The 23,326-nt window shown below is 50.6% G+C and overlaps 1 protein-coding gene across 1 annotated transcript in view; it reads left to right on the top strand.

Moving 5' to 3' along the window:
- Positions 1 to 19,839, top strand: part of VWA2 (von Willebrand factor A domain containing 2) — a gene marked incomplete at its 3' end in the record, with an annotated part of 57,635 nt that extends 37,796 nt beyond the window's left edge. Inside the window, 14 exon segments of the mRNA XM_081246388.1 lie at positions 2,993 to 3,158; positions 3,160 to 3,188; positions 7,746 to 7,777; positions 7,780 to 7,878; positions 8,438 to 8,570; positions 13,235 to 13,290; positions 14,887 to 14,994; positions 15,970 to 16,185; positions 16,188 to 16,547; positions 17,606 to 17,926; positions 17,929 to 17,964; positions 17,967 to 18,155; positions 18,796 to 18,921; positions 19,724 to 19,839. Coding sequence (XP_081102514.1) covers positions 2,993 to 3,158; positions 3,160 to 3,188; positions 7,746 to 7,777; positions 7,780 to 7,878; positions 8,438 to 8,570; positions 13,235 to 13,290; positions 14,887 to 14,994; positions 15,970 to 16,185; positions 16,188 to 16,547; positions 17,606 to 17,926; positions 17,929 to 17,964; positions 17,967 to 18,155; positions 18,796 to 18,921; positions 19,724 to 19,839 — 1,987 coding nt within the window.
- Positions 19,840 to 23,326: the final 3,487 nt, after the last annotated feature.

The following is a 23,326-nucleotide window of genomic DNA, read 5'->3' as shown; positions in this document are numbered from 1 at the left end:
ATCATCTGATTAATTTCACATAACATGACTGAATTTTCTGTGATTGATTTTTTTTTTGGACCCCATCTGTAGCTTTATCAAAGTTGTACTGTGTTTGAGTAGCTCTGCAGAAATAGCAATGACCCCTTTCTTTAGCACAAAGCCTTTTATAGCCAGCTCTGGCCTCTTTCAAGCTGCATTAACATTTAAACATAGTTTTTAGAATACTTTACAAAGCACTTTGCTCTTTTTTTTTTTTTTTTTTACTTAATATTATTTGGTGTGTATTTTTGCATAAAGCTGCCTTATTTTTCATGTTAATCCTTTTTAATGGTTATGTAATCAATGAATTGAGCTCTTACAATATAGTAAATCAGACCCCTAAAAGGACACATTTAGCTTGATTCCAGGATTTTTGTCCATTGCTGAAACCAACAGCAACAAAAACTCCTGTAATCAACATCCCTGTACCTACAGTGAGTGTTCTTATGAATTATTTTTCAAAGTCTATTCCATGAACTACCTGCATCAGAATCACTGGGGGTGGGAAAGGGGAGGCGGGTCTAAAATGTATTGATAGATTCTCGGGCCTGGTCACACACCCACCAGTTTGGACTCTGGGAGGATGGAATCTGAAAATCCACATTAGTAAATCTCCTAAGGGACTTAAATGCTGACTAGAATTTGAGACTAACTCAAAAGGTAAACTTCTTAGAAGAGGCTGCTAGGTAGTTCATTATAATGACCACTGATGGAGTGCTTACTAGGTACTAGCAGGCACTGGATACAGCATTTAATCCTCAAACAATACTGTTACTTTTTCTACTTTAGCAGGTTTAACAGGAGTCTCAGGCCAAGTAACGTTGCCAAGTTTAGCAGGCCAGTATCTCACGGGACTAGTATCTGCGCCCTTGTTCTTAATCAGTCCATGCGTTTCTATCATAAACAGCAGTCCATCTGTGAACCTTCACTTTCTACCTAGTTCAGTCCCGTTGGAGAGAAATTAGAAAAACCTTAGATTCTGGCCTCAGACCTTCCTGTCTGGAGCCAAACGCTGAGCTCAGAACAGACTTTGTGAGAAACACTCCGTGGAATAAGAAAAGTGAAGGTAGCAGGGTTGCTTCTCATTTCCCTGGGTTCAGATGCTGTTAGGAATCTCACCTGTGCTCGGTCGGTCAGAAACCAGCAGGTCAGGTGCAGAGGTGGAGAGGGTGGCGGGCACGGGCATTTGTGCGCTAAGCGATGTGGAAGCGGACACCCCACAGGTCCGTGGAGTTGTAGTCTGGGCCCTCATGGCCTTGAAATTTAATTTCTCTCTAGCCACAGGCTAGTAGCTATGAGGAGGGGGGCCCAGACCCACTCAGAAAATCTGGATTGAAAAGGGAAAACAGAGGTTAACTCTGGAGGGGCCGAGGGTAGACCTGTATGAGAAACAAGAACAGAGCTGCGGAGAACAAGCGTTTTTTTTCCTGGTCCTGAAGCTTTGAATCCATATGGAAAGAAGTGATGATTAGATGGGCGAGGGGTGCGGGGGTGTTTTGAGGAGAGAAAGCAAGGTCTGGCTGAGAAGCTAAGGATGCAGGGCCACAGTCAGAGGCTTGTGGGGAACCCTGCCAGCGGGAAGGCACAGGGAGCTCCTGGCTTTTGGCAAAAAGTGTTTTGAAACCATTTAGAACAGTACAGAGTAGCGGTCAGCAAACCTTTTCAGCAAAGAGCCATGGATTAAATATTTTAAAGCTTTGCCGGCTGCGTGGTCTCTGCTTAGATAGTACATAAATGAATGGGCGCCCGTTTTCCATGCCCATTAGGCCCAAGTCTTCAGAGGAATGACCATTGGCTTTGGAATTAGCTGGACTGGGTTTCAACTGCAGTTCTGACCTCCACTAGCTGGGGAGAGGCAGGCTGTGTAGCCTGATGGTTAAGAACTTGGGCTCTGGAAGTGGAGGGTTCAAGTCCTACCTCCACCACCCATGAGCTGTGTCATCTTAGCTAAGGCCCTTCTCTTCTCTGAACTCCCCTGTCTCAGAGCTGTGGTGAGAATTATATGAGCCAAGCACCTTTACACACACACACACACACACACACACACTCTCTCTCTCTCTCTTTCTCTCTCTCTCTTTCTCTCTCTCTCTCTTAGCACAGTGGTGCCTGGCATGTGGTAAGTGCACAGTAAATATTAAGTTAGTATTCCTGGTCTCTGAGCAGGGGATTCCTCATCTATTACCATGCACTGAAAGGTTTTGCCCCAAATCTATTGTAGTGAGTCATTATTTTCTTCCCAGTTGACAGAGCTGGCAGTCCACCCTCTGAGGACGTTTGCACGAGCCTCCTATGGCAAGCTTTAGTAGGGATTCTGCGCTGCGACTCCAAGCTCAGTCGACAGTCCCTGTAACTAGGCTGTGAGGATTAGAGAATCTTAGCATCCTGATGAGATGGGACCACCGTAACCTGCCCTGATCTGAAAGTCAGACGGTTCAGCCTTCCAGCGCCCAACCCTGAACTTGGAAGTGGGACAGAGAGGCCTGATCATGGACCCTTGCATCAAAGCCTCTGATGAGAGGCCTCATCAGACCCTTGCATCAAAGCCCCGTCCTTGACGCTCATAAATTCTTACGAAGCTCACTTATCTGCTTTCCCACCCCAAGGAGATGTTGAGCTGTAACAAGAAGGGAATGGGATGGGGATGGGGAGATGGGAGGTGGGTGTTAGACAAATGAGGAGAATTGTGCCCCGGAGACACCATGGGGAGAGACAGCAAACACATACACAAAGAATGTCATTGTTACCTAACACAGCAGAGATGTGTAGGGGGAGTGTTAAGTCCAGGGGGAAAGTTCATTTCTCTTCATCATTCTTGTGGTTTAGATGGTGAGAGAGTGTGTATCTCATGCTGGAATTGTCCCTTTGAGTCTCTGCTGGAAGAAGGTGGCCATGATTTCAGGCTCTCATTCCAACTTCACCTCTGGACCGCTGACTCTTTCTTCTTTGTTTTTTTCCTTCTGGGTGAGCTCAGAGGAGGACATACAGAGACGGGCCTTGCTCTGAAATGCCTTCTGCATAAAGAATTCCCTGGGGGCAGAAATGCCTCTGTGCCCCAGGTCCTCATCATTGTCACCGACAGGGGGTCCCAAGGGCATGTGGCCCTGCCAGCCAGGCAGCTGAAGCAAAGAGGCGTCACCTGTGTTTGCTGTGGGGGTCTGCTTCCCAGGGTAAGAGATTTGGTCACGCGGGGTCAGCCCTCTGGGTCAGCCTGGGGATGTCACAGCCATGGGAAGAGAGGGGAGCTGGGAAAACCATCCTGATCCTTTCTGGATCCATTTTTTCCTCACTTTACTGTATTGTTGCGGGCACAAGGGGGCTGCCAAGTCTTTGGAAGTCTGAGAGTTTGCATCGTCTGTAATTTAGTCTGAACACTTGATTTCAAGTGTCAGGAACTTGACTCCAATTCATCTGGGCAGAAATGGAAATTCATGGACTCATCCAACTGCACAGGGTGGGTCAGGGGTCCCTCGGGGTAAACAGGGTCAGGAGCCAGATGCAGGAATATGCCTTCCTAGAGGAGAGGGGGGCACAGTTCCTCAATGCTCTCAACCCTGAAAATGGAGGTGACCTCAATGGGGCTGTTGTCATTTGTGGGTATCAAGTGAAATGACTCTTGTCTGGGCACTGTGCCTATACATAGAAATCTCTTTATTAATTTTAGTATAGTTGTTCCTTGGTATCTGCAGGGGGTTGGTTCTAGGACCCCTGTGGATACCAAAACCCATGGATGCTTAAGTCCCTTAGTTGGCCACCCATATCCATGGATGTGGAACCCACAGATATAGAGGACCAACTGTACATTATTTATTCTCTCAATCAATAAATATATGTTGTCTTCCTCATGCCAGACACTATTCTAGGTTCTCAGGATGCACAGACAGCAATACAAAGTCCCTGCCCTGGTGGAGCTTCTGTTCTAGGAAAGGAACTAGATTTAAAAAAAAAAAAAAAAAAAGTGAGAGAATAAATAAGTAACAGTTTCAGGTGGAAATAAAATTCAAAGGAGAAAAATAAAGTAGGGAAGAGGTTACAGAGTGATGGGAATAGAGTGGACAGCTATTTTAGATGGGGGGTCTGGCGAGGCTCCTTTGAAGAGCTGGTTTTTGAGCAGAAACTTGAGTGAGGAACAAGCCTTCCAAATAACAGGGAAAAGAGCAGGCAAGGCAGGCAGATGGAAAGTGCAAAGGCCCTGAGGCAGTAGCTAGCTCGGTGTGTGATAGAAACAGTGAGATAGCCAGGAGCGGCTGGAGCCCAGCAAGCAAGGGGTGAATGATAAGAAATAAGGTAGAAGAGGTGGGCAGGAGTTAGGTCTAGAGCTTTTGTGGGTTATTGTAGAGAATAAAGTTTGTAATGAGTAGTCTGAGAAGTCTTTGGGGTGGGGGGTTTGAGCAGGAAAATTACATGAATTGGCTTACATTTTTAGATAAATCACACTGACTGCAAGGTAGAGAGAATAGACTGGTGGGTGAGGCAGAGGGAGAAGCAATAATAGGGGCAGTGGGGAATCTAGTCAGGAGGCCTTTGGAGCAGCTCACATGCAAGATAATGATGGTTTGCAGTAGGGAAGCAGCTGTGACCCTGCTGAGGGATGGCTGGATTTAGGATGTGTTTGGAAGACAGAGCAATGGAGTGACTGGCGTATTGGACGTGGGTGTGTGAGAGAAGAATCAAAGATTTTGGCCTGAGCTCCAGTGTGAATGGTGGTGCTATTTACTGAAAAGAGAAAGAGTGGGAAAGGAACAAAGGAAATTGAATTCTGTTTCAGACAAGTCAAGTTTGAGATGCGTATTAGCCATCTAAGTAGAGAAGCTGAGTAGAGAGTTGGATATGAGAGTCTGGAGCATAGGAGAAAGGACAGGCATCGAGATTGAAACCGAGGATGGTATTTAAAGCCTAAATAAGATCACCTGGAGCTGAGTGCCGAGGGGACCAGCAAGTGCAGAAAGAGGAGGAAGATAGAAGGGGACTGAGGTTGTAGGTACCATGGGGCTGCCCCGATTGGGCTGTGTCCTGGTGACAGTGATGACAGCTACCACCACCGTGATGGTTGTCGTCATTGCCAATAAGTTGGTATTAAACACAAGCTGCCTTATGGCTGGCTCTTTCTGTGTCCTCAGATATAAGGAGTATAAACCCTTTGAGAGAGGAGAGTGGGCGTTACTTCATGGCTCCCTGCCCACCCTCATCCCCGCACAGGGCCGAATAGAGTGCCTTGCACGTAGTATTTGCCCAAAGGTTTGTCACTGAGGATAGGATCTCCCATGGGTAGAAATACTGGCCCGTTCTGGGGCTTTCTTCTCCGGCTGCTGGCTGGAGTAGCACTTCTCAAACTATCTGTGGTGAAGGTCCAGTTTGTTTTTCTTTTTCCTAATCCATCATAAACTGATACTTTTAAAAAAATACAATAAAAATGAGTTACTAGAAAGAGGAAATAAAAACAAAATAGAAACTCAGATATTTATTATTTGACCCAACAGACATAAAATGACTGTCAAGTTGCTGTGTGATTAGTTTCTAAATGCTTGGTGTCTATACTTATCGGATTCTGAATCAGGGTGAAACAGTTTGGGGCTCTTCATTGGCCCACAGACCACACTTTGAGCATCCCTAGTGCAGGGAAATCAAGAAGCCATTGCTCAGAAGAGGGGGCACAGCTCAGATATGAAGGCCTGAGCTGCAGACACAGGAAGCCTCTGAGAAAGCCTGTTGGACTTCCAGGCCTACCTGACCCCTCCCCACTCCTAGTAAGAGGCCAGCTCACTGTTGACCAGTGGTTCTCCAGGTGTGTTCCTTGGACCAGCAGTGTCAGCATCACCTGGGAGCTTGCTAGAAATGCACACACTCAGGCCCCACTGCATTGGATCCAAAACTCTGGGGCAAGGAGTCTCAATCTGTGGCTTTTCTGGCCCCTCAGTGATTCTGATGCTGCCAAAGTCTGAGAACCACTGCAGGTGGTTCAGACTAAAGACTGTTGCCTGTTCAAACTCTTTCCCCCTTTTAGTGTATATTGAGCCCCTTCTCTGATGGTTCTCAACTCTGGCTGAGCATCTGAATTACCCAGGGAGCTTTTAAGAAGGTCTGTTTGGGGGCCGGGAGAGCTAAGGGTGTGGCCTGGCAGAGCTGCCCACTCTGCTAATGTGAGTCCAGAACTGAGAAGCCCCTCTGTGTGCCAGGCGCTGTCCTAGGTGCTGGGCAAAGTGTCTGGTTTCTGTGGCTTCAGAGGAGAATGGGGAGCTTTCCATTAGGAGGTTTAGACATACATGAAGGTTTTGCTGTATTGCCAAGCCATGGTCTATTTTTTTTTTTTTTTTTTTTTTTTTTGCGGTACGCGGGCCTCTGACTGTTGTGGCCTCTCCCGTTGCGGAGCACAGGCTCCGGACGCGCGGGCTCTGCGGCCATGGCACACGGGCCCAGCCGCTCCGTGGCATGTGGGACTTTCCCGGACCGGGGCACGAACCCCGTGTCCTCTGCATCGGCAGGCGGACTCTCAACCACTGCGCCACCAGGGAAGCCCCATGGTCTATTTTGATGAATTTTTGATAGGCAGGATTCTAAATGTGTCACTGACTACCTTTTTTTTTTTTGCAGTACGCGGCCTCTCACTGCTGTGGCCTCTCCCGTTGCGGAGCACAGGCTCCGGACGCGCAGGCTCAGCGGCCATGGCTCACGGGCCCAGCCGCTCCATGGCATGTGGGATATTCCCGGGCCAGGGCACGAACCCGTGTCCCCTGCATCGGCAGGCGGATTTTCAACCACTGCAACACCAGGGAAGCCCCTGCCTTGTCTTCTTAAAAACAGGTTTCTCAACATAATTTAACCCTTTCTTCATGCCCTACGGTCATCATCCCCCACATCATATCTGTTCTGGACACTAACAGTGCCCTCTGGTTGTCGAACTATGCCAGCTCCTGCCTCTACACGGCCTCGTGTTGCTGGCCTTTGAGTTCTTATTGCCACTATTTATAATGCTGCAGGATTTTTTTTTTCTGTTACTAGCTGTCGCCGTTTGTTCTTCTCTTGCTGTCACCTAGAACCACTTTCCTTCATTTCCTTTCTAGTTAATTTTTTTTTTTCATTTTTGGCTGCGTTGGGTCTTCGTTGCTGCACGCGGGCTTTTCTCTAGTTGCGGCAAGCAGGGGCTACTCTTCGTTGCAGTGTGCGGGCTTCCCATTGGGTGGCTTCTCTTGTTGCAGAGCACGGGCTCTAGGCACGCAGGCTTCAGTAGTTGTGGCACTCGGGCTCAGTAGTTGTGGCGCACGGGCTTAGTTGCTCTGCGGCGTGTGGGGTCTTCCTGGACCAGGGCTCAAACCCGTGTCCCCTGCCTTGGCAGGCGGATTCTTAACCATGGTGCCCCCAGGGAAGCCCTCGGGTTAAATTTTTCTCATCAGCTATGGGTTGCAAAACCAGACGACTAAATCTCTTAGGACCCTGTCTCAAATAAGAGCTGACGGTTTGAGTGCGAGGCTCTCCTCTGAGGAAGTTCGGGGACTGGAGCATGTGCACGTTATGACCCATGGCTGAGCATCCTCGAGGTCCTTCTGTGCTTCGCTTCTAGACCTTACCTGCATCCTAGGTGGATGAGGTTGCAGCTCTGTGGCTCCTGCATCAGTGGGTGGCGGGGCTGTCCACAAGGAACCCAGCGTCTAGGAGACGGGTGGATAGGAGGTGGGTGAGGGCGGGGCGATGAGCCATTGTAACTTCTCGGCCAGGGGCTTGGGGCACAGGTGGGAGGGGCTGCGCACACTGGCCAGCGAGCCAGGGAGCAGCCTGTGCTGATGGCCGAGCAGGTGGAGGACGCCGCCCACGGCCTCTCCAGCACCCTCGGCGGCTCTGCCACGTGCACCATTGCCTCTCCGGGTGAGTAAGGCCTTTCCGTGTGGAAAGGAGTGGCCTCGCCTATATGGAAGTGGGATGGGGGTGAGGAGGGTTCCCCAAGGCCGGAGGTCCCCCTGAGAGGGAGGGAAGAGAAACGGAGCCCAACAGCCTCGGCCCTGGGGCGCTCTGCTCTGTCCTACCGCCCTGTGTCAGGCCCTGTGGGGTTCTAGGCTGGGAATTCCGAACTTGTCACACGGGGTAGAGAGGCTCAGATCCGGTGGGGTCCCCTCCCCTGCTGTCAGCACAGGGAGACCTCATCTGGGGATGAGATCCCTGTATTCCCGGTCATCTTTGTCAGGCTCCATCCGGGAGATAGAGTGAAGTACATTGTAAAAAAAAAAAAAAAAAAAAGGTACACGTGTGCACAGGATGGAAGAGCGGTGTGGGGCGGGGCTTGTGCAGAGGAGATGCTCGGAGACCGGCCGCCCCTCCCCCATGTACTCTGCCGGGAAAGAGCCAGGGCTGACGGTGGTGGGCCCACGGGCAGAGGAAGGAGGCGTAACCCTGTCTTCCCTGCCTCGGGTATGCACGGTGGACACAGACTGCGAGGTCCAGCCTCACCCCTGTGAGCGCAAGACGCTAGAGATGGTCAGGCAGCTTGTCGGCCAGGCCCCGTGCTGGAGGGGATCTCGGGGGACCAAGGCCGTGCTGGCTGCACTCTGTCCCTCTTCCAGGTTCGTCCACAAGGTGTGGGGTCAGAGCCTGTGGGCAGGGCCTGGGCGGGGATGGCCAAGTGCTCATGGGCTGCAGGGAGAACGGCTCTCCAGGGCCTTGGCTGTGGAGTGTGTGACAGGGATCGGAGAAGACCTGGGAGGGAGGCAGGGACAGAGCTCCGGGAACCCAGGCAGCGGCCCAGCTACTCAGTGTCAGAGTTGTGTGTGTGTGTGTGTGTTTAACATTGTATTTTTTTCCCCAATGGTGTGATAGTTTCTGCTTTATAACAAAGTGAATCAGTTATACAAATACATGTGTCCCCATATCTCCGCCCTCTTGCGTCTCCCTCCCTCCCACCCTCCCTATCCCACCCCTCTAGGTGGTCACAAAGCACCGAGCTGATCTCCCTGTGCTCTGCGGCTGCTTCCCACTATCTATCTACCTTACGTTTGGTGGTGTATATATGTCCATGCCTCTCTCTCACTTTGTCCCAGCTTACCCCTCCCCCCCACATATCCTCAAGTCCATTCTCTAGTAGGTCTGTGTCTTTATTCCTGTCTTACCCCTAGGTTCTTCATAACGTTTTTTTCCCTTAAATTCCATATATATGTGTTAGCATACGGTATTTGTCTTTCTCTTTCTGACTTACTTCACTCTGTATGACAGACTCTAATTCCATCCACCTCATTACAGATAGTTCAATTTGGTTTCTTTTTATGGCTGAGTACTATTCCATTGTATATATGTGCCACATCTTCTTTATCCATTCATCCGATGATGGACACTTAGGTTGTTTCCATCTCTGGGCTATTGTGAATAGAGCTGCAATGAACATTATGGTACATGTCTCTTTTTGAATTATGGTTTTCTCAGGGTATATGCCCAGTAGTGGGATTGCTGGGTCATATGGTAGTTCTATTTGTAGTTTTTTAAGGAACCTCCCTACTGTTCTCCATAGTGGCTGTACCAATTCACATTCCCACGAGCAGTACAAGAGTGTTCCCTTTTCTCCACATCCTCTCCAGCATTTATTGTTTCTAGATTTTTTGATGATGGCCATTCTGACTGGTGTGAGATGATATCTCATTGTAGTTTTGATTTGCATTTCTCTAATGAGCAAAGATGTTGAGCATCCTTTCATGTGTTTGTTGGCAGTCAGTATATCTTCTGTGGAGAAATGTCTATTTAGGTCTTCTGCCCATTTTTGGATTGGGTTGTTTGTTTTTTTGTTATTGAGCTGCATGAGCTGCTTATAAATTTTGGAGATTAATCCGTTGTCAGTTGCTTTATTTGCAAGTATTTTCTCCCATTCTGAGGGTTGTCTTTTGGTCTTGTTTATGGTTTCCTTTGCTGTGCAAAAGCTTTGAAGTTTCATTAGGTCCCATTTGTTTATTTTTGGTTTTATTTCCATTTCTCTAGGAGGTGGGTCAAAAGGGATCTTGCTGTGATTTATGTCATAGAGTGTTCTGCCTACGTTTTCCTCTAAGAGTTTGAGAGTTTCTGGCCTTAAATTTAGGTCTTTAATCCATTTTGAGCTTATTTTTGTGTATGGTGTTAGGGAGTGATCTAATCTCAAACTTTTACATGTACCTGTCCAGTTTTCCCAGCACCACTTATTGAAGAGGCTGTCCTTTCTCCACTGTACATTCCTGCCTCCTTTATCAAAGATAAGGTGACCATATGTGCGTGGGTTTTATCTCTGGGCTTTCTATCCTGTTCCATTGATCTATCTTTCTGTTTTTGTGCCAGTACCATACTGTCGTGATGACTGTAGCTTTGTAGTATAGTCTGAAGTCAGGGAGCCTGATTCCTCCAGCTCCGTCTTTCATTCTCAAGATTGCTTTGGCTATTTGGGGTCTTTTGTGTTTCCATACAAGTGTCAGAGTCTTTTAGACACATCGCCCAGGAGCCCAGGGCCTGGGTCACAGCCATTCTGAAGGCTGGTAAATCAGCCAAAAGCTGGTCTGACAGGGCAGTGGTCTGGACTTGGGTAGTGGTCTACTAATTTGGTCCCTCTGATCACCAGTTTCCATATGTATGGGGGCTGAGCAAGGCAAGAGGCTTAAGATGCTTTGATGAATTCCGGATGTGGAGGCCATGAAGAATGCTGGATTCTTCAGGACCGGAGCTCAGGCATTCAAGAGCACCCGCCGCCTGGCTCTCAGCCACTGCCCCGCAGACCCCCAGATCGTCCCCCTTTATCTGGACCACCTTCAGTATGGCACCTCGTCAGGAGCTCATGATCTCACCCTCTAGTCCTTTCTGGAGGGCCAGGGTAGCGTTTGAACCAGCTGCACCTTGGCCCCTTGGCCTGGCCTCAGCGATGAGATCAGAGCGCGCGCACAGCAGTGAGATGCAGCGGCTGAGAAGCCGTGAGGGCCGTGTCGGGTCGATGCAGAGTCCAAACGCCATCTCGGCAGGGAAGGGCGGTGCCCCCCATGTGGATCAAAGGAAGTGGGGCCTCGTGCCATGTCAGAGGCCACTAGAGGCTCTCTTCTGAACCTGCACTTTTGAGTGAAAGGAGGTAGTTCTTCATTCCCTGGTGAACATGTTTAAGGACTCACTCTGAGCCAGGCAGGGTCCAGCGAGGAGGCAGGCACAGTCGCGGCCCCAAGAGGCTCGTGGTCCAGAGAGAGGCTCCCAAGTGCTGGGATGGGGCCTGTCCTCCCCACACATCGTGGAGGAGGGGTTGCTTGAGCAGTCTCGAAAGATGTGGGAACTGGGTAGCAGGGGACAGACGCAATCCAGAGCCGGGAGCCCTGGGAGAGGCTGGTGGGTAGAGTACACTTCATGGCTATGTGCTCAGACTCTGGGGGCATCACCACTAGTGAGCTGGGAACCTCCCGCTGTCTGTTTCCACATTCAGCAAGGGGGTGATAACGGGACCTGCCCCCAGAGGATTGCCAGGAGCACGCAGCGAGGTAATTCGTAGAATGCACTGTGACATTGCAGGCAGCGAGGTAATTCGTAGAATGCACTGACATTGCAGGCTCCTAGCATAATGCATATAGGAGGCTTTTCATCAATCCCCTCATTGAAGAAATACTCACGGAGGCTCTCCTAAGTTCCCAGCGCTGCCCCAGGTCCTGGGGAATCAGCATGAGCGTCTCGGAAACAAATCTGCTCTCATGAGCAAGAGGTAGCAGTGAACAAAGTGAATACCTAAATGACTGTTAGGTGGTGGTAAGTGCAGTAGGGGAAAGGATGCGGGGTGGGACGGGACGGGTAAGTAGAGGGTAGGGTTGCGGTTTTAATTAGAGTGGGCAGGGACCAGACCTGAGGGAGGTGGGGGACTAGCTGAGTGCAGGCCCAGGCGAAGCCCTGTGGATAGTGTCTGCTCAACAACGCTGGCTCCTGTAGGCCTGGGTAGGGAGGGCAGGGCCCGTGGAGCTTTCTGGGCTAGGACGGGTGGTTTTATGAGGGCACGAGGAGTAGACATGGAGGGGGAGAAGAGTTCTCTTTAATGAGCTGGCAGCTTGGCACAGTTTTGATTTCAGCAACCCCTTGAGTTCGTAGTTGACTTGGCTTTTATCCCAAGTGGATGTTTTGCCTCAGGAAAGCCCCCGCCCTAGAGGTGAGCCCAATTAGCCTGCCCACTAGGTGAGCAGCCCTGGGTGGGATCTCCCCGGGAGAAGTGCTCTTTGGCAAGTTTTAGAGAACTTTGTCGCGAAGGCCCCAGGAGAATCTCCTTAGATGAGGCCATCCAGGGAGCTGCTGCCAGCCAAGAGGAGGGCTTTCTGCCTGAGGGACGAGGACCCACTCCTCTGTGGTCGGCCCATCGCCCCACAGACTCAGGAGAGCCAGGGGGCGAGGCCCAGAGGGCAGGATGCATGGGCTTTGGAGTGGGAGGTGGAGTTCAGATCTCAGCTCTGCTGTGTTCTGGTAACCGTGTGACTTTGGGCAACATTATTCAGCCCTGAACCCATCTCCCCATCTGGAAGAGGAGACTGCCGTCTCTTCAAGTAGCCGAGGACTTGAAGTAACGATGGGGGACGGCTGGGGCATGGAAGCCAGCACAGGAATGGTGGCCCTTGTGTTGTCACAGAAGGTTGTCACTCAAACCGACCTCAGAGGTCATTGAGACCAGCCAGTGGTTTGCAAATCCTCCTGAGCTACAGAGCCTTGTATGGACACTTGTTATGCAGACCAGAAAAAGCACATTTGGGGTGGGGGCGTGGGGGCGTGGGGCAGGGGCACTGGGGGAGCCCTGGACAGTCCCCTTCCCTCTCCACTGAGGCTCTGAGGAACACAGTTGAAAACTACAGAGTTGCTATATAGAAGAGGGAACGGAAGACCAGAGAAGGAAAGTAACTTGTCTGGGGTCACATAACCAGAATCCAGTCGCCTAATCCCAGTATTTCCCACCCCCGACTCATTGTGCTGGCCCCAGAAAGTAACTCGTAATAGAAAGCTGTTGCCGTAGTTCAGAGTATGGAACACAGATATCTCTAATTTCTGACATGATAGCCAGCTTCCATTATCTTTTTTTTTTTAATTGTCTGAGTAGTTTGAAACATTTCCTACTCTATGTGCAGACAAAAATTGGGTAGAATCAGGACAAAAAAAAAGAACCAAGTCTTTCTTGACTTGCGTCTGCATTGGCATCTTGTGTCAGCTTTTAGTGTTTTAAATACCCTCTCCTGTTAAAACTTTGATCTCTACCATTTGTTTCCTTGGGTTGTAGCTGGAAGAGAGTGTTCTTAACCCACCCTGCCACCTGGTACAGGACCACCCGCCCAGATACAGTCTGCCTCTTGGATTCTCCTCTTCTTTCTGGCCCTGGGACTAGGCTGGCTCCCAAAGGGGCATTTATACTCCTGGGGCAGCAAGTGGGGTTGGACTGAGCTCCAGGGCCCAGGGACAGGCATTTCAGAGGCAGAGGAACATGCTCATGCCATACTCACGCCTCCCTTGGTCAGTGGTATATTTTCACTGAGAAAGGGAGTGAAGGTTTTGGAATTACTTCCTTAACCAGGGCCCCTTGCGGTGACAAGAGGTAGAGCAGGGCGTGCCCTGAGCCCCAGCTGTGCAGACAGAAAGCCTCACATCTAGCACCAAACTCGGGCAAGATACCTGAGCCTCGCTTTCCTCCTCTGTGAAATGGGGGCAATGTTTGCCCCGTGTCTGGACTCCCCATTTCCCTGCTCTGGATGATAGGGGGTACCATACAGGGGATCCTGGGGAAGATTCAGTAGGTGATGTCCACTAAAGTGCTTCATCAGCTACCAAGTCCCAAGCAAACAGGAGGACTTTTCAGTATCATTAAGATCATGCAGCCTGGCTTCCCAACGGGCCCTCACTCCTCCTCACGCCGGGGTCTCGTGCATCTCACTGACCCAGGAGCACAGAAATCACACTGAAGTGTCTTGGCGTCAGTGCTTGTGTAGATATGCGACTCCTGATGAGGTTGGGAGTCCGTCCCTCGAAAGCAGAGCCAGAGGCTTTGTGTGCAGGCAGGATGGTGCTTCCTGCCTGGGGTTAGGTGATCCTTCGGGCATCTTATTTTAAAGTTCCAACTTGGCTGGTCTCTGACACATGGGAGGAACTGAAAGTGGGGTTGTTTCTGCTCAGAAATTAAAGCTCAAGGACTTACGGTTTTGGAACCAGAGTGGCCTGTGTTCGAGTCCCAGCTCTGCCACTTTCCAAGTAGCTGAGCTTCAGCACGAGACTTCTGTTCGTCAAGTTTCAGCTTCCTCATCTGTGACGTGGCGGTTCACAGTACCTGCTTCATCCAGTTGTATCAGTGAAGTGAGATCATACATGTGTAGCGCTTAGCACAATACCTGGCCCATAGTAGCTGCTCAGTTAAAGGCCACTGTTGGTGCTGTTAATGAGCCCTCAGTTGTTTGCATGAAACTCCAACGGACAGAACTGCTGGCCTAGGAGCCCAGAGTTACCCTCGATAATTCCTACCTTCCAGAAGTGTATACTTTAATTACAATCATGTGACCACCAAGTAGTAGATTAACATTTTTAAGGTATTGGGGGTTTGGACTCCTACATATAAATTTGGAGGTCGGGGCGGTGGGGGGAGAAATTCAGTCCATAACATGTGTTCCCAGTATCAGAGCCAGGAGCCAGATCCCACTGGCAGATCCCCAAGTGAGCCTGTAATTCACACAGGGCCTTACTGAGCCCACCATTGTCTGGTACCACCTACACCCTCACCCCGCCTTACGTACCTCATTTACTTTCCTCTTCGCTACAGGTGTTGAGACTAATTTCCTAGTGCATCTGGGGAAAGGAAGGGGCTGGGCCCTGGTGGGGCAGGGTAGCCAAACCTCTTCACATATCTGGGCTGATGTACCAGGCTGTTAACAGGCATCTCTCTGATAGGCCCCTGTGACTCACAGCCCTGCCAGAATGGAGGCACGTGTGTTCCAGAAGGACTGGACAGGTACCACTGCCTCTGCCCGCCAGCCTTTGGAGGGGAGGCTGACTGCGGTACGTGTGCACAGGACTTCCCAGACTCTGTTGGGGAGCAGTGGAGCCGGGGTTCCTGCTTCTCACCTGCCACCCTTTTAGCTACTAGGTAGGAACTAGCCCTGGAGTTAGGGCCACCTGCTTTTCTAGTACACCACTGATCTGATGTCTCAAATGATACACTGAGGGTTCCATGAAGAAGTAACTCAGGTGGTGGAGCTCTGGGTAGGACACGGCTCCTGGCTTCTTAGCTTTAGAATGGCTACTGCTTGATCTGTGAGCATCATGGAGCCCAGCTGCAGGCTGGAGCTGGCCGAACTGGGTCCTGGTTCTGGGCTGAGTCTCTTCTCCCCTCTTCCAAGAAGAGGAGGAGTGAGAAGCTTCAACCCCTTTTGGTTTTAAAACTGTGAAATGAAGATTATAACTGGCTTTACCCCCTACGGTTATGGGAGTTTGAAATAAGCTTCTTAGCACAATGCTCGACACATAGGACGGGACTTGTTAAATAGTCACTTTTTAAAAACTGTAGTGCTGGATCAATTGGAGACTTATATGGGAAAAAATATATATATGTTGACTCCCTACCTCACAAGCTACACAAAAAATCAAGTCCAGATGGATCATAGATTTAAATGTAAAAGGCAAAGTTGTGAAGCTTCTGGAAGAAAACATAGGAGCGTATCATGACCTTGGGGGTAGACAAAGATTTCTCCAACAGGACACAAGAAGCACTAACCATAATGGGAAAAAGAGAAAAAAAATTTTCTTTTGAAAGAGTGGTGAGATGGAGACACTTGGTAGGAGCCAGGGAGCTCTGTGTCCGGCCGTGTCTAACCCTGTGACCTGCACTGGTCACTAGGCCCTGAAGCTTCTGTGTCAGTGTCCCATCTCCCTCCTGGGAGGGAGGCGGCTCCGGCCCCACGTGGCGGCTGGGGGTCCCGGGTGGGACAGTGGTCTGCGTGCTCCACAGTGTGACGGCCGCTGTGATCCTGGCAGCCCCGAAGCTGAGCCTGGAGTGCAGAGCCGACGTCGTCTTCCCGCTGGCCGGCTCGGCGGCTGCCACCCCGGAGGGCTTCCTGCGGGCCAAGGCCTCTGGGAAGCGGTTCGTGCCGGCGGCGCTGAGCGAGGGCTCCCGGGCGCGCATGGGCGTGGCCCGCTACGGCGTGGAGCTGGCCGTGGCCATGGCCGTGCCCGTGGGCGAGTACCGGGACCTACGGACCTGGTCAGGAGCCTCGACGACCTGCCCTTCGGTGGCGGCGCCACCCTGACAGGCCAGGCCCCGCGGCAGGCGGCGGAGCACGGCTTCGGGAGCGCTGCCGGAACGGGCCTGGACCGGCCCCGCAGGGCCGTGGTCCTGATGACCGAGGCGCGCTCTCAGGACCAGGTGGCCGGCCTGGCGCCTTTCGCCAGGGCCCGGGAGCTGCTCCTGCTGGGCGTGGGCAGCGAGGCCGTGCGGGCGGACCTGGAGGAGGTCACGGGCAGCCTGGCGTGCGTCATGATCTACGCCGGCCCGCAGGACCTGTGCGGCCAAATCCTGAAGCTGCGGGGAAAGCTGTGCAGCCAGCAGCGCCCAGGTAAGGACCAGTCCTGCACCGGCGCCAGCTGCGGGCCGGCCTCGCCCGACCCGGGCACCGGCTGGCCAGTGGCAGGCCCTTCCTCCCTTTGGTAGCGAGTTAACCAGGGCCTGTACTGGGGGCCGCAAGCACAGCCCGACTGTTCTGTATGCTAACCTTGTGATGAGTAACTTCTCAGTTTACTGGTCAGTAAAATTGGACTAATAGTAGTACCTAGTACCTCCAGAGGGGCTTTTGTGAGGATTAAGTAAGGCAAGCACCATACACACTAGTACACAGTAAGCTCAGAGTATATGCTCAGAACTGTAGGTATTGCTATTTATTATTGTTATTTATTGTTGCTAAGGAGTTCTGAATCTTCAGTCTTTAGCTGAAATGTCGCTCCTCAGAGGAGCCCCGACCCCATCCTTACCCACCCATGTCGCCCCTGCTGGTCCCTCTCATAGCACCCTGCTCCTTTCCCCCATGGCTGCTCACATAGTTTGTAATTCTTTGTTGGTTTCATGTTTGTCAGCTGATCAAGGACAGGCATTGGCAGTTTGGTCCACATGGTATAATTAGTGCCTTGTATACAGTGCACGGCACGTGGAGGGCACTCCGTGATGGCATAGATGAGGCCCCGGAGCTCCATGGCTTACGCACAGTGGACGTTTATTCCTCTCACATGACAGTTCAGAGGTGAGTGGCCAGGGCCAGCAGGGTGGCTCAGTTATCTTGTGGTTCCACCTCTAACTCCAGGGTCACTGTTTCTCAGACAGAAAGAAGAGGGCAAAGGGGAAGTGGAAGGCAAGCAGCTTCCTTCTGAGGACATAACTTGGAAATTGCACAATTACTTGCAATCACAACCCATTATATAGAACTTGTCACGTGGCCACACCCGGCTGCCAGGGAGGCTAGGAATGTGGTCTAGCTGAGCGTTCACATGTCCTGCTACCATTCTAGGAGAGGGTGGAGGACGGATACTGCAGTGGACAGCAGACCGGCTGACCTGGGCTCTGCTCACGCCAGAGCAGTCCCCACTTTGCTGCCCCCTGAGGTCCACTCTGCTTGTTCTGCAGGCTGCCAGGCCCAGTCGCTGGACCTGGTCTTCATGTTGGATGCCTCGGCCTCTGTGGGGCCCGAGGACTTCGCCCAGATGCGGAGCTTCGTGAGAAGCTGTGCCCTCCGGTTTGACGTGAACCCTGACGTGACACAGATTGGCCTGGTGGTGTATGGCGGCCAGGTCCAGACAGCCTTTGGGCTGGACCCCCACCTCACCGGCGCTGCAGCGCTGCGGGCCAGGAGCCAGGCCCCCTACCTGGGTGGGGTGGGCTCGGCAGGCACGGCCTTGCTGCACACCTATGACAAGGTGATGACGGTCCGGAGGGGCGCCCGGCCTGGTGCCCCAAGGCTGCGGTGGTGGTCACGGGTGGGAGGGGCCAGAGGACGTGGCCGTCCCTGCCCAGAAGCTGAGGGACAACGGCATCTCTGTCTTGGTGATGGGCGTGGGGCCCGTCCTGAGGGAGGCACTGCGGAGGCTCACAGGTCCCCGGGACTCCCTGATCCACATGGCAGCCTACACAGACCTGAGGCACCACCAGGACACGCTTATCGAGTGGATATGCAGAGGTGAGTGGGGGGCGATCCACACCCTCAGGGCCGCTTCCAAGGGAGGACCTCAGCCCGAGCCTTCATGTACATCATTACAGGGACAGCAACTCCTCCCAACTGCCGGGCACTTTCCACATGCCGGGCTTTATGCTGAGTGCCACACTCACACGAATGTCACTCACCTGACATTTAAGGTGCAGATAATTTAGCACAGGCACCTCTTCCCAAACTTGAGAATGTATGCACCCCACTTAAAAAGAAAACGTCATTAGGATATGCATAGGACCCCGGCTTGGCACTGACCTTGGTAGGGGCAGACACAGCCAGCACAGCGGGACTCCAAGCCTTCCTTTTGCCAGTGACATCCTTTCCACTTTTTAAAAAGCATGTGGCCATAATAATAACAATAAGCACTGCTGTGTGTACCGCCCGTCCGAGAGAGGGAGTCTCTGTACACGTGTAGGAAAGCTGGGTGGAAGTCGGGTCTTTGACCGGCCATGCAGTATGGGGCCCAACTAACCTGTGGCTCAGAGGCCCATGGTGCCACTAAGATGTGTAAGACGCTGCTCTGGAGGCCTCAACTCTGTACTGGGCTTCCTTAGAGCGGGGTCTTCGGGGCCAGCCCAGGCTGGGTCTGCTGGCACGTGCTCCGTTGCAGAAGCCAAGCGGCCAGTGAACCTCTGCACACCCAGCCCGTGCACGAGCGAGGGCACCTGCGTCCTGTACAACGGGAGCTACCGCTGCAAGTGCCGCGACGGCCGGGACGGCCCGCACTGCGAGAGCCGTGAGTGGGACGCCTGCGTGCACTTGGGAGCTGGGGTGCTGTTCTGAGTCCTGAGCCCCAGGGCCACAGCCAAAGGAGGCTCTAGGGCATCAGTGGAAGGAATCAGTCGTTTGTTCGTTCATGCAGGAGACATTCAGTGGGTGCCTCCTACATCCCAGGTGCCATTCTAGGTGCGGGGAACAGAGTAGGAGGCAGGACAGAGAGGATCTCTGCCCTCGTGGAGCTTCCATTCTAGTGAGGGAGACAGCAAATAAGTACAGCACGAAGTGTATTAGATGGTGCTGAGCACACACTCTGATTGATGAAAATTGATGACTGGGCCTCGGAGCAAGTGGACCCAGAGTAACTGGAAGGCAGGCAGAGGCTGTGGCATGGGGACAGGTGGGTGGGTAGACGTGGCGGTGGAAGTCGGTGGGAGTTGCGAGCGTTTGTTTGCTCAGCTGAGAGTGAGGATGGGGAGACATGGAGGTTGAGGAGGGAAGAGAACTAGTAACTGTCTAGAGAGAAGGGGACCAGAGTGAGGACGCAGAGAATGATTGTAGGGCAGCACTCTGGCCCACCTGTGGCCGCTGTTCATGAATTTAAAGTTAGAACAGCAGCGGCAGCCAGAGGATGATTCCCATTGGAGCCCTGGGTTCTCAGGCACTGGTAGAGGTGGGCTTCCTGATACCAGGCGTGATGTGAGGGGCACCTCTTCCTTGGCTTACGGAGTAAGAGCAAGGCATGATGGGGCCCGTGGGGCAGCTAGTTGGTTGAGAAGAGGACTCACTCCTCGTGTCCTCAAAGTTCACTTCTTTCCCAGGGGCCCTGAGAGGAGACGCCCCCAAGGCACGTGGCCCCAGCCGAGAGCCTGCAGAAGGGCAGCAGCTGCCCCCCTCCCAGCTGCTACCAAGAAGGCCTGGGTCTCCTGGGCGCTGAAAGGGGGCCTGCCCTCAGCGGAGCATCCTGTCTCGTGGGGTCCTTTGCGTGTCTGCCTTCAGCCCTGTCCAGAACCCTCCTGCCCACTCTCCTGACCCAGGGAGAAGAGCGGGCCTGGCTGCAGACGGTGCTGCCTAGGGACACAGTAGCAGCGGATTTCCCCCCTAACGAGGATGTTGAAAATTCTTCAAGTGTAAGTACTTACTTTGCTGACCTAGTTGAGCGCTGCTGAGCTGGTGTCATCTGCCACCTTTCCCCTGAGGAGGAACAGAGGAACCTGGAGACTTTTGATGGCCTGTTTGAAGCTCACTTTTCCCACAACAGATGCTAAGTAGAACGTTGCTGGGACAGTCATGCCCAACAGAAGGCAGTGATGAGAGTGTCACTCGGACCCCTGACGTGATGGTATTTCAAGATAGACAAAGGGTGGACCTTTAAACACATCTTTCTCCTAAGATGTCCCAGATGGATTCATTCTTAGTTTGAAAAGGGGCTTGAGTGGCATTTGTGACTTGTTTTGGTGACTGGATCTGCGTGTGGGAGTTGGAAAGGCCCCACACTGCAAGGTGACTGATTAACCAGCTGTTTGCCCTTGGTTGGGGGGGGGGGCGCTGAGTGTGCAAACGGCCCTGGTCTCGAGGGGCCACGTGAGCTGGGCCTGGGAACTGGGCAGCATTCCTTTCGAGGGGCTTCTCAGCCTTTACTTAGGAGGGTTAATTGTGGGGTGTTTCTTGAGTGCTTGTCTTACTCTGCCCTTTGGGGGCAAAAAGGAGTAGAATTCTTAAACTCAATATAGAACAAAGAAACTTGGAGGAGTTTTGTTTTTTTAGGCGTAGATCTTATGCTGCTTGGTTTTAGGGGTTTTTTTTAGACCTCGTTTTGAAAGGAATATTTCAAGAAGTAATGTTGGTTATTTATTTAACAGGAGTTTTTGTACGTAAATGGCAAAGAGGCTTAGTTGGAATATTTTTTTGGTGAGCCGGATATTTCCTTACCCCACAGTATTTAGGAATCAATTATCCCCCTGGGTGGTCGTGTTTGGGAGTTGGGTTTTTGGTAGAAGCCTTTGTAGATCTCTGATTTAAATCCAAATACTTTATCACAGTTTTTATTTTTAAAGTAAATACCTTAATGTGATGTTTTATAGGCAAACATTCAAGGCTACCTTGGTTTAAGTATTGCTTAGCTTTAAGAACTTTAGGATTTCTGGTGCAAGAAAAGTACTTGAAAGGTCATCACCATGGTTCTGTTAGACGTTAAAAAGTCCTGTGTGCCGAGCACTGTGTATGACAGTCATTTGCGTTCAAGGGATATTTTCATTCCTATTACTGCTTTTGCCTTGGCAGAAGGTGACATCAGAGCAGGGTCACATGCCCACCTGGCAGGTGCTGATAGGTGATGTCTGAATTTACATGAACCCCTTGCCTTTATATTAACAGCAGTTTAATCGTTTCATAGTGTAGGCTTTTTGTCTGGTTCAGGGCTGACGTTTTGATGTCCCATTTGAATTGGACTTAAAAACCCCCCCACAAAACTGTGGTCCCTGGGCTTACATATCAAAGGCTTTACTGTTTCTATTTTTAGGTCCCAGCCCTTGAAACTTAACCTTTTCTAGTGAAGGTGTGAAGAGTTCAACCCTTTTGGGGTCCCAGTAGCGGCAGAGGGAATTCCTAACAAGATAGCCTTAAGTGATCTTTTCCCAGCCAACCCTTTTTCTTTCTTTTAAAATAAATTGGCTTGGGCTTCCCTGGTGGCGCAGTGGTTGAGAGTTCGCCTGCCGATGCAGGGGACATGGGTTCGTGCCCCGGTCTGGGAAGATCCCACGTGCCGCGGAGCGGCTGGGCCTGTGAGCCATGGCCACTGAGCCTGTGCTCCGCAACGGAAGAGGCCACAACAGTTGAGACGCCTGTGTACCGGAAAAAAATAAATAAATAAATAAAATAAAATAAATTGGCTTTTAATTACACATGTAATATAGAAGTATGTTCTCCTTGGAAAAACTTAAACACTGCAGATAGATTTTCTCCAAATGATCCTTATTCCAGCCAACTTGCTAAATGCTCTAGTTCTAATAGTTGATTATTTGATTCTCTTGCTTTTTTAGAAAGACAGCATTTACAAGTAATAACAGGTTTGTCTTTTCCTTTTGAAATCTTATACTGCTTTTTCTTGTCATCTTGCATTGTCTAGAACCTTCAGAATAATGTTTTAAAAAGTAGTGGTAACAGCATGCATCTGGTTCTTGACTTGAAGGGACTTTTTCATCATTATATGTTATTTTCTGTGGATTACTTGATAAGGAATGTTTACTTCTATTCTTAGCTTACAAAGAGTGTTTATTAGGAGTGTTTTGCTTTTTCTGCTTCCTTTCAGAAGATGTTTTTTCACATTTAATTGGTTAATATGATAAATTACCCATTAGTATATTTTCAGTTGTTGAATCACCTTTGATTTCTTGGATGAATGCTGTCTGGTCGCAATACCTGATTCTTTAAGCACTGCTGAATTTCATTTGCCAATACTTTAAAGCTTTTTATCATCTGTGTTCAAAAATGAGATTTTCTTTTGCAATGTGTGTTAGCATAGCTCTGATACAAAATTCTAACTTTCTAAAATGAAAAATATATAGTCCTCAAACTTTCAAGCTGCTGTATTCATAGTGTTTTCTTGTAATTTAAAACGTCTTGTCAGTATCTGTACTTAAGGCCTCCTTTTCAGTTCTGCTATTTAATACTGCCCTAGGCTGTCTTTTTATTGTATTCGCCTTTTCAATGAGCCAGAAATTTGGTTTTGTCATTTTTTTTTTTAATTTATTTATTTATGGTTGTGTTGGGTCTTCCTTTCCGTGAGAGGGCTTTCTCCAGTTGCGGCGAGTAGGGGCCACTCCTCATCGCGGTGCGCGGGCCTCTCACTATTGCGGCCTCTCTTGTTGCAGAGCACAGGCTCAGTAATTGTGGCTCACGGGCCCAGTTGCTCCACGGCATGTGGGATCCTCCCAGACCAGGGCTCGAACCCGTGTCCCCTGCATTGGCAGGCAGATTCTCAACCACTGTGCCACCAGGGAAGCCCTGGTTTTGTCATTTTTAAAACCAGCATGTTTTATGCTATAAACTTTCTTAATTATTACTACTAAGGCAACTTTCCAAGTACTGGTACCTTTTTTTCCCCCAAGAATTACTTCGGAGTGTGTTTAATTTCTAGGAGTACTGATTGATTTTCAGTCACTTATGTATGATCAGCTTCTAAAGATGTTTCCCTTGTGTTAATTTTACTATTAAGATCTTCTTTCAGCCTTACCTATGCTACTTGATTTAAGGAAGCTTAAGGTCTCCTGCTAAGATCCCACCTTGTAGTTCTACCAGTTTTTACTGCACATAGTTTGAAGTTCAGTGCATAAATAACCATGATGTTTCCCCCCTTGAAGTAGAAGTCTACCAGGCCTTGCCCCATGTCGTTCCATGAAATACAAGAAAATCCAAAATACAAT

This window comes from Mesoplodon bidens (assembly GCF_964165515.1).
Source record: "Mesoplodon bidens genome assembly, chromosome: 1".
In the NCBI taxonomy this organism is placed as follows: domain Eukaryota; kingdom Metazoa; phylum Chordata; class Mammalia; order Artiodactyla; family Ziphiidae; genus Mesoplodon; species Mesoplodon bidens.
The sequence above is the reverse complement of the archived record's forward strand: the minus strand, read 5'-3'. Positions and strand labels throughout refer to the sequence as shown.